The following is a 15,592-nucleotide window of genomic DNA, read 5'->3' on the forward strand; positions in this document are numbered from 1 at the left end:
AAAAAACATAAATTGTGTTTTAAGTTCAGAGTTGTGCTTTCAAAGTACAAGCCAAGATGTATGGTTATTAAGTACTCGTTGCTTTCTGCAGTTAAACCAGGTATATAAGAAAAGATTTTGGGGAACATTACCACTACCTGAGTTTCACCTCAGATCAAAGGGTACCAAAAATAATCAACTTGGCCAAATTACCAATATAGCTTGTGCTGGACTCAATTTATAATAAAAACATCACACAATGCCAAAGTATAGAAAATAATTATCATGATGTATTTTGAGGAGCATAAAGGCAGGGGGGTGCACCATACATATCATAAGGGCTGCAATCCAAAAGTAACATCAAGGAAAAGATACAAGATATATAACCCTACCTGTTCCAGCCATAGCAAGAACTCGAATCATTAAATAAAAACACTTGAATTTAAAAATAAAAATAAAAAGTACTTTGCTTTTGTCCAAAGCTGCAAAAAATGCTTTTGAATTACAGTTGCTAACATATATTCAAAATCCTGCAGTCTGAGCCTTCATCAAAATATACCAAGACTATATATTCTCAAACAATACTCAATAAGCAAATCATTGCTTGCCGATTTTAAAATTGCACTCAGTACAACGCCATGCAAAGCAAGGGAGTTCACCTCACATAAATAGATAAAAGCACATAATACTAAGCAACTGATGGTTTTGATCCAGTTGAAACACGGGATGCTCTCTTTTTTTCCAAACTCTCACTCCTGCGATCATGCTGCTCCTTCAACCTTGAAGCAAGGAGCTTTTGATATTCAGCTGCCTCGCTCTTGGCCTTAGCAATTCTTTTTTTCTTTTCTGCAATTCTAGCACGCTTCCTTTGCAGAGTCAATGGTGTTACAAGCCTCTGAATCTTTGGAGCTTTGCTCCGTGTCTTACCTGAAAATAGAAAAATAAGAGAAAATGAATTCTTAGATGACATCATACTTACTGCTATTAAGATGCACTTATTCAATATAGGTGATGTTCCCAAAAGAAAAAAACTGTACAAAACAAATCAAATTAGGAGAAATTAACGCTAACATAAGGTACGATTGTAGACCTGATTTAGATTGAAAAGTTCGACGGTATGTGTTGACATATTTCCTAACATCATCCTCTTTGGAAAGATTGAACAATTTTCTGATTTTGGATGCCCTTTTAGGTCCCAGCATCCTTGGTTTTTCAGTGTCCGTCAGACCCGGAAGATCATTTTCTCCTACAGATAGAAGGTCCACAAATTCATGCAAGCAATATAGGGGATCAAGAATTGCAACATATCCACATCAATGAAATAAACAGATTCAGTAGTTACCCTTCTTAACAATGACCAGGTTCCAGACAGAAAGATCAGGGCTAACAATGCATCCCCTAACAGACTTTCGTCTCCTCTCACCATTACGCCTTCCATACCCACTAAAGCAGGGGGTGCCCGGAGAAAGAGAATAAATATTGATCTGAATAATCTACTAAATTGCTGGTATGAAACTATACGATAACATATCATACAAGAATAAAATTCTGAAGATTAATATTTTACCTCTGTGCAATAACAGGCATACACGACCTGGAGTAAGAACTCCTTGTTTCATGGGAAAACCCTGCTTATCACATCCTCCCATAATTTTGAAGACATATCCCTTGAACTCCTGGAAGGTGACGGCACAACATATTACAACTAGTTACAAACTTTCCCAAACATGAGACAGTTACAGAAGGATAAAGATATATTAATCACAATAATAACAAAATGATAAATCAACCCATACCTCTCCAAGGGCAACACCATTAACCTCCTGTGCAAGCCTCTTATCATAAAATGCACGAGTCTAGTTCACTTCAAATAACCAGCTCTATTACAACCCAATGGGGCATCAAAAAAAGCATAAGCTCACACTTGCTTTACTGGCATGGGTAGGCATGGGTCTGATCTGATTTCTACAACTCTGATCCATAGGTTCTCTCTCAGATATTTACAGCAATAAAGATCAGCTCTGGAAAACCCCCTGAAGCACAGATCATAGACACAAAAATCAGAGCGTGTAGATGAAACAGAAAGCCAAGGCACAAAACCTGCAACAGGACACGTGAGATCAGCTCCCAATCACCTCCAGACTGCGATAGACCCGCATTTCTGATGGTCAAGACAAAAATAATAAGCAAACCTCCCCGCTGCTGCAACAGAAAAATCATGACAGGGTTACTGCTTGAAAGATGGAGGAAAGGAAAGAAGTTAAGTCTCAGAATCATGAGCTGAGGTATTACCGGGCTTGGTGACCTTAGAAAACCATCCGGGAACCTGCATCTCAAATAAACTGAACTGGTTGCACAACCTATATAATTTTGCCAAATTCAGAAACCCAGCAAAGCAAAATTTATTATGCCAATATCAAAAAAGAGAAAACAACAGAACAAAGCTAAGTAAAAACGTATTTCATGTATATGAATACCATAATTGGGATGGAGATTGAATAAGGATTCTTTGGGGTTTTGTGGGCTTCTTTTATCAACTTTTTGTTAGCCATTATAATCAGTAATATTATAATTGCAAATTGATTTTAATCACTACTATTGTAACTTCAAAACTTACTAATGCAACCTCTTGTATTACATAAAACCTAATCAAAATTTTGAATTAGCCCCATGTGACTGATGCATCAAAGGCTACTCTGTCCTTTAGACATGTCCAAGGGTTGTCAGGAGGCAGAGAGTCATTGATTGTACCTGCAACTATTGTGCCCACAAGCTGTGTACATCCACAAGTTAGCCCCTGGACTCAAATATAATTAATAAAAAACTGAACCCCATGAAAAAATGATACTTATGGTTTATAAATTATTTTATAAGATTGAACACTATAGAAGAAGTGAAAACTGAAAACTATAAGAGCCACACCTAAGCAACATACATGCAACGTGGAGGAATCTTCATGTAGTGCCCAAGCTTCAAGTCTACAAGAAAAGAAAGAGCATGTACTATACTAATCCTTCCATAAGTCTTGAAAAGGATATTGGAAATTGGTTTTCCAGGGAATAAGTACCCAATAAGAAATTCCGCAACAACATTGTAACCTGGTTGCTCTTTCACAACAATAGCAAATAAATTTCAGCACGAGCCTAGTTCTCTTCAAATAACCAGCTCTATTACAACCCAATGGGGCATCAAAAAAAGCATAAGCTTACACTTGCTTTACTGGCATGGGTAGGCATGGGAAAGGTTTTGATGTACTGATTTCCTTTTATGTACTCTTGGAAGGCAAGATAACTGCATCTCTTCCAGTATCAGTTTTGTTCAGAAACGAAAAAGGAAACAACATAAGCTCATTTTCTTTTAGTTTTAGAAAATTTTATTGATCTCTGGAAGTAGCATGGTTTTCTGGTTGATAATTAAAATTTATGAAGTCGTTCATATTTTACTTATTTAAATTTAAATCTAAAAGAACCACATAATATTAAAAAAATTACATAGTAATTTCTACAAAAAAAAAAAAAAAAAGTTATGTACTAAATTCTTCTATGGATTCCAATAAATACGCTCATATCGTTATAGCAATGCCTTGAACCAATTATAAAAATTCCCGTGAGATAAAACCTGTGTCAGTAGCAATGTCTTGGCTACACGCTTAGCAACACGCTCGGAAGACAAAACCTGGTTCCACCTCTTTATGCAACTGTTTAAATCCCTTATCACAATACTTCTAAAATTTGCATCGATTTTACTTCAATCGTCCATAAAGATTTTAATTAAGAGAAAAACAAAATGCCAAAACTTTTATAACTGAAAAAAATGAAGCAACTGCAAACAACAAAGTTTGAAAGAGTAACTTCGGCATCCGCTTACCAGTTGAAATTGCTGAATACATTCCTACATAATGGCAATATGACTAGAAATTGCATACTATTACACCCTATTTTACAGGTTGCGAAGATTTAAAAAAATGCAAACCATGTTTGTTCTCTAAACCCCAAATTCACAAAAATTGTAAATTTGTGGATACAAAGATCTACCTCGTACGCGTAGAGAAGGTCCCTAGGTTTGAATTGTGATAACTGACATTTAGTAGAAGCTTCATGTAGTTACACATGGTCTTTAGTAACTACTGATCGAATTGACAATTCGCGCAGTTAGACGACATAGACCGTGCCCTTGGTCTTAACTACATTTACTTAATTTTTAAGTTAAAGAGAAAGATCATCATGAAATCTCAAATTTAGAATTTAGCAAGTTGCTTATTCTCAAACCATTGGAAAAACTACCTTGGTATCATTTCTCTCCCTTGGAGGCCATCCACCCTGATGGTGTTGTCTATGCACTTGTTGAAACCTACATCTCTAATCAATTTGCAAATATTTGATTAGAAATTTAACGAATCGATTTAAAGGAGAAGTCAATTTACTATGAGGAATCGTCAAGAAATTGAGCGATGATTCCGATAAAGGAGAATCTTACCATGAGATATCAAATAGAAATAGAAATTGAGTGAGGAATCTAATAGAAATTTTGTTTTAAAGATGAAGCTAAGGAGGAAGAATTTGGTGGAGGATCAAATCCTATAGGGGTTGAGTGATGGGTTTCTACTTAGTCCATTTAAGAAAACGTGAATATTTTTTTTCAAGATCATTGAAATATATTGATAGGTAAAGAAAATAATATCCCAAGCCCTAATAATAATTTCATTAATTTTAATAGGAAGACATGGCATCCAATTTGAATTTATGAGTGCATGTTTGAAACAATATGCACCGAGTATTTTCTCATGAGATATCAAATAGAAATAGAAATTGAGTGAGGAATCTAATAGAAATTTTGTTTTAAAGATGAAGCTAAGGAGGAAGAATTTGGTGGAGGATCAAATCCTATAGGGGTTGAGTGATGGGTTTCTACTTAGTCCATTTAAGAAAACGTGAATAGTTTTTTTTCAAGATCATTGAAATATATTGATAGGTAAAGAAAATAATATCCCAAGCCCTAATAATAATTTCATTAATTTGAATAGGAAGACATTGCATCCAATTTGAATTTATGAGTGCATGTTTGAAACAATATGCACTGAGTATTTTCTCATATATATATATATATATATATATATAGATATATAATTTTTATTTTTAATTTTTAATTTTTTTTTTCTTCTGGAAATTTGTCTTTTTTCTTATTGTTTTTAGTTCATTAATTTGTAATATCCTCGACACACTAACCTTCTGAGGATAACACTCTTGTTGGACCTTCGTTCCCTTAGGCTAGCAAGAAGGGGAATTTTGGAAGAAGAGGACTTTCGATTTATAATAAAATAAGGAAAAATAAGGGTATTTTAATAAATAATTAGGGAGAATGTGGTATTTTCCCAAGGTATTTTATTTATTTATTTATTATTTATTTTTTTCTAAATAAGGTTAATCTATTGATATAATACAAAAAAGTTACATAGTAGCCTGGCCGTAAAGGGTTCCGACCTTAATTAGCACACAACCATGAAAAAAGTCTGAGACTGCCCCTACAAAGGGGAAACCAGTCCATTAAACATCCAAAAATTAACCCATAAGTTCCTGAATAAACCAACCTATCAACTAACAACAAAACCACCAAGAAAAACCACAAATTGTCATCACTGGACTGCCCAGCCAGCAAATTTCCTTGAGGACACATAATCAAGACAGAAAAAGACCAGAACTAAGTGAATTGCCACCTGTCGGGAGTGACACGCGGTGCTAGGTCATCCAGAGTGGGTTCCTCCATGATAGGACACGCCCAGTCATCCGGGTTGTCCGCCCCGTCACGTCCCTCAACCTGACGATCTCCCTCCTTGCTGCCATCTGCATTCTGCGGGCGCGACGTGTTCTCCAGACGGCCATCCACTGCTCACGTGTCACTAGGAATGCCTGAAGCATCATGCGAGCTACCAGCAATGGCCTTTCCATGTCTTCTATGCCGACCTCCATTACCATTTAGCTCGTCAATGTTGTCTCTGTGCCGGCTTGGACCTGCTCTGTTCGTCTCCTCCAAGGAAGTAGTCATGGGTATTTGTGGCTCAGGTTCTTCAGAAATGCAGATGGAGGCAGTGGCGACTATGACTGGGCAATTCATGGAGCTCCAGAACTGGAACTGCGTCTTGTGGGGGACATGATGCGGAGGTAGAGGGAAGGTAGCAATGCGCATAGCTGCCTCGTCACTTCTGGAGCAATGGAGGTAGGCTCTGACTCTACCACTTCTGGTGTTCGAATAATGACCAGCAGCACTGAACTGGAAGGGATTTTCAGCTGAGTAGGTAGGGGAAGCCGAATTGTGGCTATGTAAAGCAGAGGAGCGGGAGATACCGCCGCGCGTGCCACCACGACGGCTATGCATGCGGTGGTGGACCATGGTGGAGGTAGGCGCAGTTGCAGAGTCAAGGGGTGGAAGAAGAGATGACAAAGGAATGTTGAGCAGAATTTACAGGGTGTTGAGGGGAATGGTGGAAGCCAGAGTGTTGAGCAGAAGAGCAAAAATTAGTATGGGAATGGTAGAAGCCATTACCCAAGTCCAGACAGCAAACAAGCCAGCATATGCATCCTGTGCTGGTTTGCTCAGTCGGTGCTTTCGCCTACAGAGGGCAGGCACAATGAAACAGGGGAAGAATGATCAAGTGAATCACCAGAGTCATGGTTATGTAGTTGATGATTTTGCCTCGGCAAGAGCAGGCATTAAATGCCACCTGCGAGGTGCCGTGAGGATTAATCAAGCTGGTCTTGGAATGGTTGCAGGGGGCCAAGTGCCCATCTCGCCTGCTGTCACCCTGTATCATAGCCTTAAATGCCTTAATTACCACCCACATCTGGGGGTTGAGCTTCCTTGTGCACCAGGTTAATGAAAATTTGCAGTTGATTGTGATCATCGATGATGTTGAGAGGGCCGTAATGTAGGATTTGGTCTTGATCGACCCCAATGTTTGCTAGGAGATCAACAATTTTGTTATTGTCCCTTTTGACATGAATAAAAGTTATTGCTCTCTTGTCTTTTATCCATTTCTCTATAGTTTCAAGCCTAGCCAATAATCTCCAGCTGTGGACAACTCGCGAAGCTGTGCTTCCTTGTTGGATTAGAGTGGCCATGTTGAGAAGGATTTGAGTGTCCCCTTCTATAAGTATGGGGTAAAAATTGTGTTGATCAACTAGTTGCATGCCTTGCCACAATCCTTCCAATTCCACAGAGTTGTTCGTGTCCCATCCTATGGATCCAAAGTACAATAGTAGGGGTTGGCCCTCATGATACCTGAATATGCCTCAGAATCCTGCTTTTCCTGGGTTGCCCTTGGAGGCACCATCAAAATTTAACTTAATCACTCTCTTTGGGGGTGTATCCAATGTGAGAACTGCTCGGTTGCATTATGGGGTCTGTTGGAGTTCAATTGTGCTTGTGGGAGCTGTATATTCTAGTTAGCCCATATGCTTAGTTCTTAAGGCTATGTCGGAAAGTCCTCAGTTGTCCATTGATGCAAAGCAAGAGTTTCCTTGATATTCTGACATAGGTTATTCCATATGATTTCTAAGAAGGTTTTTTGATTTTTGAAAATTCATTTATTTCTTTCCTTCTAGATTGTCCAAAGAAGGAGACCTGGCAAGATGGTCCACAACTTGTTGAGAACTTTGTTGTTATAGGGCTCTAGGGTCCAGTTGCTAATAGTGCTTCTAATATCCCCAAGAAGTCTGCAGGGTCTCTGGCATCTGAAAGTGAGCTTTTCCCAGAGCTGGTTGGCCATGTGGCATGAGTCCATGAGGTGTTGAATGGTTTCTTCATTGTTTTGACAGTTGGGACAATAAGAAGGACCATGAAGTCCTCTTTTGATTAAGTTGTCCCATGTGAGAATTCTTTGATGATACAACAACCAGATGAAGATGGAGACTTTGGGCCAGATCCCAGTAGTCCATATATGATTCCAAGTGGGATCAATTGGTTCTTGAGATTGAGACATTATCTGGTAAGCTTATTTGGTGGTGTATGTTCCTTTCAATGTATAACCCCATCTTAGAACAACACTACTTGTATTGACTTTGATTTTCCTGCTGGTAAGCTCTTTGTGTAGCTCCATGCTATAAGCTTCCGATTCTTGTTTTGCTATTTGCTCCACCTGTTTCCATTGCCTGAATCCATGTATAGTACTTAGAGTCCAGTAATGTGCTACATTGTTCTCCTGGTTAATTTCATTTCCATTATGATTTGTGCTTGGTATGAGTGCTGCAATTTTTGGTCTCTGTTGCCAAGAATCCGTCCAAAAACAGGCTTTCCTCCCGTCCTTTATCTCCCAGAAGCTATGCTGATGGATGATCTCTTTGTGTTGCTTGGTCACGTTCCAAATTAGGGATCCTGTAGGCATGGTAGTTATCCTAATTAGGTCTTGTTGCGGTCAGTTATTTGCATACTTTGTTGTCCATAATTGCGCCCATGGCTTCTATGGGTCGGAAACCCATTGCAACCAAATCCGTGTTCCCATCAAAATATTGTTGTGTTATGGATCACACAGGCCTAGACCCCCCCTGCTTTTTAGGCTTGCAAAATTTTTCCCATTTGAATAAAGCCCATTTTCTATTTTGTTCTGTAGAACCCCATAAGAAATTGCGTTGCAGATTCCTAATTCTCTTCAGTACCCATTTTGGTGCAGCGAGTACTGAGAACAAATAGAGGGGCATAGATTGTAGGACTGCTTTAATCAAGACTAATATGCTTTCCATGTTGAGAGTTCTATAAGTCCAAGATAGGAGCCAACTTTCCATTTTCTCTAAGAGTAGATGCTAGGAAGCATGCTTTAAGGCGGAGTCTATGAGAGGGGCTCCTAAATACTGAGAAGGAAGCTTGGCTTGAGGGAATCCAATGATTCGAGAAATTATTATTAGGGTGGGAATAGGAGTGTTGAAGAAAAAAAATTGAGTTTTGGTCGTATTTATGGTTGTGCCAGAAGCTTATGAGAATGTGTCTAAAATAGCTCTAAAGGTTCTGGCTTCATTAACAGAAGGATGACCAAAGAGCATATTGTCATCAACAAATTGTTGATGTGTGATAGCAGAGGAGCCATGGACAGAGAGACCTCTAAGGTCATGGGAATGAACAGAATGCTTTATTAGACGGCCTAGACCCTCAGCCATAATGATGAGAAGAAAGGGGGACAAAGGGTCCCCTTGATAAATTCCTCTTGACGGGTGGTACAGTTTAGAGGGGATTCCATTGACAAGAACAGAGCAAAGCCGAGAGGAAACAAGGATCATTATCCATCTTACCTAGGTTGGGCTGAATCCAAAGGCTATTAAAATCTTCTTTATGTATGTCTAGCTGAGTTTATCAAAGGCTTTGGAAAGGTCAATTTTCAACAACATACCTGCCTGTTTGTTTTTCTTGAGAGAGTGGATGGTTTCATGAGTGAGAATAATGCCATCTAGAATTTAGCGACCTTCTACATACCCAGATTTCTCTGGGGAGATGAGAAGAGGGAGGAGCGATTTGAGGCGATTTGCTATGACTTTCGAGATAATCTTATAGATGACATTGCATAGGGCAATAGGCCTGAACTTCTCCGGAGTGCTTGGTTGCGCTACTTTAGGAATAAGGGCGATAAAAGTTGCATTGAGCGAAGGGAGTAACCAATGCATGGCTCTAGATTCTTCTACCACATTCTAGACATCTACTTTGATTAGATCGCAAAAGTGGTGGTAAAAGTTGGATGTGAAGCGTCAGGTCCCGGCGCTTTCCCAGCCTTCAGTTTATTTGAAGCCTCTTCGACCTCCATGATGGTGACTGGTCTTAACAATAATTGATTATGCTCCTCCGTGATGAGTTTAGGAATATGCTTAAGTATCTCATTGGTTGCATGTTGTCTATTTGTGGGCTGCTCTTGATGAATAGTTTTGAAGTGATTTTTGAGCTCTTTCTCTATGTCTTCCTATTTCTCCATTTTGTTTCCCTGTGAGTTTTGAATGTGAGAGATTGTATTGTTCATTCTTCTTTGTATGGTTGTACGATGAAAAAACTTGGTATTTCGTTCCCCTTCTTTTAACCATCTGATTCTTGACTTCTGTCTCCATAGCAGTTCCTCTTGTCTACCTCTTTCATCTAGTTGTGTTAGTAGTATTTGTTCTTGTCTGGCATGCTCCTCTATTCTGCCTTCTAGTATGATCTTTCGCTATAGCTCTGCCATGCTCTACTCAAGCACTTTTTTCTCTTGAAGGATGTTGCCAAAAATGGTATAGTTCAAGGTTTTGATTTGTTTTTTGATATGCTTCAATATTTGTTGGAATTGGTACATGGGAGAGCCCCCATTGGGAATGAAACTTTCCCACACTGTTTTGACCACAGTATTGAACTCAGGGTGAGTGAGCCAGAAAGCTTCAAACTTGAAAGGTCTTCTGTTTGAGTTTCCTGGATTTTTCCATTGCAGAGAGATGGGCCAATGATCCGATCCAGCTAGGGGTAGGATTGAGGCGCATATATCGCCACCAAGATGGATGAAGTTGTCTGAAATTAGAAATCTATCCAACCTGGATGCTATTTGCTGAGTGTCGGCTCTCTTGTTGTTCCAGGTAAAGATGTCGTTGTCAAAAGGTAAGTCTGTTAGTCTATTGTGTTGAATATAGACTTTGAAGTCATTGCTTTCTTTTTCCAGTTTCCTTCTGCCCCCCAATTTTTCCTCCAGTCGTGTGATCATATTGAAGTCTCCACCTGTTAACCAAAGTGGATGAGTTCTTGGAGCATTAAGAATTTCCAATGTTTCTAATTACTTAAGTTTTTGTGTACTTTCTTGTGGAAAGTAAACATTGGTTAAATGCCCATGTATGTTGGTGCCGATCAGGTGGAACATTGCATGTATGAAGTGATGTGAAGCATAGAAATTTGTTAAGGAAATATGCTGAGTATTCCATGCTATGGCTAACCCTCCTGAGGCACCTGTTGCATCTACTGTTACTGTTTGACATCCTACCCAGGCTTTGGATAATATGGATTCTAAAGTGTTGGTGCTACATTTTGTTTCTTGCATGAATACAATGTATGGTTTTTCTTTCTGAATCATGTTCTTCAACATTTTGTACTTCCCGGGACCATTAAGTCCTCTTACATTCCATGAGATTAGCTTCATGGTTGACTGGTAGGTAAGGATCGATAATATTTTGTCAACTTGGAGCATCTGCCTGATTCCACGAGCATTTCCCCAATTAAAATCGTACGTTGTAGATCTGTGTTTCTGCCTCTTTTCTTCCCCTCTTTAATGATATGTTTCCCATCCCATCGGCCTCCTTGCTGTATGCCCAAAGTGTTATGCTGATGCATTCGTGTGAGCACTACTTCCAGATTTTCCAGTTGTCTTTCCGGTATTGTGTCGAACTCTTTCCTTTTGCAAGCTTGCTCTAGACTGAAAATGTCTATTTCCCCAAGATCAAAGCTTTCTGGTTCTTCTTCCATTAAGCTTTGCTGATTGCCTCCTTCCTGGTGGGTGAGTGACTGAGAAGGTTCTTCCGCAGTATCATCAATGTCCATAATCTTATCGGACCATAGTGCTTTGTACTGAACAGGGTTGGTGTTGAGTTACAGATGTGAGGCAAGCTTTTCAGAGGAGATGGCATTCGAAGGATGATTGGTTTTAGAGTGGATAGGAGTGGTGGATATATGAGTGGATGGATCTGAGCTTGGCTTTGCTGGCATGGGCATATCTGATTCAGGTTGTTTTAGATTTGTCAGAATATCAAAGCTGTTGCTTGAGGATGGCAAATCAAAAGCTAGCATAGCACTTTTAGGTGCTAAGGGAGGTTTTTTGGTATGCCTTTTCTGGCCAGCTACCTTGGTGAATCCTTCGGGATCATATTTGTTTCTAGTTTCTATGTTTTTAGGCGGCATGTTTAAGGGATAGTCATGAAAGAGGTGATCGTGAGCATGGCATCGCCTGCAACGGAAGGGTACATGTTCATAATCAAGGGGTTGAATCCATTCAAAGTCATTTTGTAGAAGACTTACCGTGTCCAGTAGCGCATGGCCCAGCTTCATGTAGATGCAGATCCGTGCATAAGAAGTATATCTTCGAAGCTTAGTTTCCTCTGCAGCCTTTATGAACTCGCCTAAGCCATTTCCAATGGCTTTTAGTGAATCCTTGTCCCAGTATTCCAGTGGAAGCGAGTACATGCGGATCCATACTGGCGCCCAACTGAAGTCTTCTTTGTCAGGGTTGAATCTTTCGACCCAGTCTCGTAGATAAAGGCCTGCTGCATTGAAGAAGTAGGGTCCTCCATCCAGAACCTGGTTTTTGTCTTCAAGGCAGTTAAAAGTGGTTGTGAAGAAGCCTTTAGGACCCAGCTGTAGAGTTACATGACTTTTGGGCTTCCATTTTGAGATTATCCAGCCTTGTAGGGCTTTTTCAGTCAGCCAGAAACCTATGAATTTGCCAATTAGGGCATGATCTTTCATATATTGTATTTGCACATTGATTCTATGGCTAAGCAGCTCTATCTTGGGCCTTTCTGTGGTAATGGGTTTTCATGTTGGCGATGAGGCTTTCTTAGGTTTGCCAAATGTTGCTTGTTTGTCCGCTGTCTCTTGTTCCAGATCTTCATGTTCATTCTTCTCCTTCTGCTACGCAAGTCATGCCTCAGGCTTCTCTGTTCCGCTCTCAGTTGGGTCTTCCTTATTGTTATTTTTGGGGGGAGGCGCTGATGCCTCCCCCAATGGACTGTTCATTGTGCTTTGCGCTCAGAATTACAGTGCCAGTCCTGACAATGTTTTTGTCTGAGCTTGACAAGCTGCAGGTTCATACTGTGCGCCGTGGATGGTTTTGATAGGAACCCTAGTTCCTTAGTGCGTCATTGCAAAGCCTCCTCGAGACCTTCCCAAGGTATTTGTTAATGGTATTTGTCGGTAGTATTAATTGATGGTATTATGGTCAATTCTAGAAACATGGAAAGGCCCAACCAAAGGATATAAAGGAAGAAGGAAGAAGGAAGGGAAGGCATTGATTTTAATATTTTATCTTTGCATATCAATTAAAGGCTCAGGTGAGTGCTCAACCAGCGAGGGTTTCAAGTGAGATCCTCTCGCTAGCTTCAGTGGAAGTCAGATTCACCCTAGCTAGCAAGCCATCCTTGGTGGTACTAGTTACCACCCTAGTTTATCAATTTGGTTCGTGAAGGTGGTTAGGATTTGGGTTGTCGTATGGGTTATGTTTGTCCAAGGCTAATATTGAACCCATAACAAATATGGAGGAATTTTATTTCATCACCGAGGGTCAATTTGGCTTCCATGTGCATCATATTGCAGGATATTAAGTGGGTATCAAGCTAAGTAGTCAACCTCTCTTCGATGATTAGTTTCCATTGTTGTAGGGAATTATCTGTAGCCATAAGACCAATCAAGCCCATCACACAATCTTGATGGATGAGTAGGAATTTGGAAGGTTGCTAAAGTCAATAGGTGGAAGCCTAAAGGCGTGGGGCCATCATTCAGGCATCTGAGGGCCGAGAGATTTGTCCAAGACCATGGAAGGCCGTGAGGCCATACTAATAAGTGTTGGGTACACTATAGGTTGTAAGGGTTGTTACAATAATTTCAAGTGCGAGGAAGCCAACATAATGCAGTGGGGTTGGTCGCAGACCTTCCACAAAGACAAAGGGACCACATGACGACTGCCTTGGAATCTCCCATGTCGATAGGCCATGTGATTTAAACAAAGTCTTTCGGTAGAAATCACATGAGAGAATTTTTTGGCCAACGCATTTTGAACCAACAAGTGTGGTTCATCAGGTGAGTTTCCACAACCGAGAGCTTTGTAAAGGGTGTTCATTATTCACAAGGGAGTCTGAAGATCATAAGATACAACCAAAACCATGTTAGAACTATGGTCAATGACATTGATATTACCAGTAATATTCTCTGTTCTTGTTGTCATAGATTGCTCAGTTTTATATGCAACAATGGATATGTATTCCAATTATAATAAATAAATAGCTTATGTTTTCCCATTAATAAAATTGGATGATTATTGGCTACAATACATCAAGCATATTTTTTCTAAGATATGAGTTTATCACAATATATTTAAGCCTATATAATATTTGAACGAGGGTGTAAAATTTAGTTTCTTGTAAAAAATCTTAGCTAGAATATCATAGTGGTATGAGAGCCACAACCTTGGCCAGCTGTGGGATGTGATTCCAAGAAAAACCAAAAGAAAAGAAAGGGAAATTTCCATTGGCTCGAGAGGGCGAAGAGCCAGAAGCCAAAGACATAAGACCGAAGCAGATCTACAAAACATTCCTAAAAAACTAGAAGGGAATGATGAAGAACTAATAGGAGATGTTGAAGATTCAATAGTTGGGGTTACCCTTGATAAGATCGCCACAACCCAAGAGTAAATCATGTAGGTACTCATCAAAATGTCCCATACCCAACTCAAAAAATCTAACTAGCAAAGGAACATTGAAGAAGGCAGTTCACATTTCAGTGGGGGCGGAAATACACATATATACAAATTGTTATGTCCCTATAATACTAGTGTATTCCCATTATTGCTATTAGTGTAGCCCCCTATTGTTATTGTTTTTCCCATGTATCCCCCATGTTTTTATTGTTGTTCCCCGTAGAAGCCCACTATTGTTATTGTTGTTCCCCATAGAAGCTCACTATTGTTATTGTTGTGCCCTTACATTATTATTATTATGTATGCTCTGATTATATTGTGGCCCCTTAGATTCCTATATATACCAAGGAGGTCTTATCATTTGAATCATCTAAGAATTATTCATTTATGTAATGTAAAGGAGGCTTCCCCCTCAAAGAGGATAATTTTTAAGTCGTTGATCTATCTTTTCTGTGAGCCATTTGCATAAAAATTGGTATCAGAGCTTTGGATTCTAGGGTTTTGTTGCTGCAAACAACTCATCGTGGAATTTTAACTATAATGTTTTTTTCTACGAAGATTTAGATGCTAATATTTTTACCGTGTGGAGACAAAACACTAATGAATGTCCTATAAAAAATTCAGATCTTGGTTCGCTATATTTTCAGAGATATGGTCTCAAGAAGTTAGGGTTTTTGCATGCTTCAAAATTTAGTCTCAAATAGGTGACCTTGGGAAAAAAATCATAACTTTCTCTACGAGCATTGGATTTGAATTTCATAAAATGTGACCAAAAGTGCACAGACTGTAGTATTTTTTATGTTAGACTTTAAGCTTCTGTGGTAGTTTTTTTGAGTAGCATGATCCAGATTATCCAGTATTATGTTCGTTAGGTCGACATTTCGAACCCCAAAGGGGGTCCATCACCAGGACTAAAATTGATAGAATATGAATGATAGTTTTGAGAGAAGAATGTTCCGACCAGAGTATATACCTAGAAAATGATAAATTTTTATATAGAAGTCAACCCTTACATATATGATTGCAGGTCGCCAGTTCTTCTTTCAATCTTTATCCTTGAGATTTTGAGAAGACAAATATCATTCCATGTATCCCCTCCGTACAGGGAAGTCATGTTAGACTTTAAGCTTTTGTGGTAGTTTTTTGAGTAGCATGATCCAGATTATCCATAATATTATGTTCGTTATGTCGACGTTTTGAACCCCAAAGGGGGTCCATCATCAG

At 39.3% G+C, this 15,592-nt stretch overlaps 1 protein-coding gene across 1 annotated transcript; it reads right to left on the reverse strand.

Moving 5' to 3' along the window:
- Positions 1-462: 462 nt before the first annotated feature.
- LOC149186680 (small ribosomal subunit protein eS6-like) lies at positions 463-2,421 on the reverse strand. The gene is made up of 5 exons (XM_089412660.1): positions 1,776-2,421; positions 1,549-1,655; positions 1,322-1,440; positions 1,070-1,225; positions 463-906 (listed from the first exon to the last, which is right to left on the reverse strand). Exons 2-5 carry the CDS (start codon positions 1,626-1,628, stop codon positions 668-670), a joined length of 594 nt encoding a protein of 197 aa, XP_089268786.1. The 5' UTR covers positions 1,629-1,655; positions 1,776-2,421; the 3' UTR covers positions 463-667.
- Positions 2,422-15,592: the final 13,171 nt, after the last annotated feature.

This window comes from Pinus tabuliformis, chromosome 3_1 (assembly GCF_031772625.1).
Source record: "Pinus tabuliformis cultivar Carrire ecotype Pingquan chromosome 3_1, CPIR1, whole genome shotgun sequence".
Lineage (NCBI taxonomy): Eukaryota > Viridiplantae > Streptophyta > Pinopsida > Pinales > Pinaceae > Pinus > Pinus tabuliformis.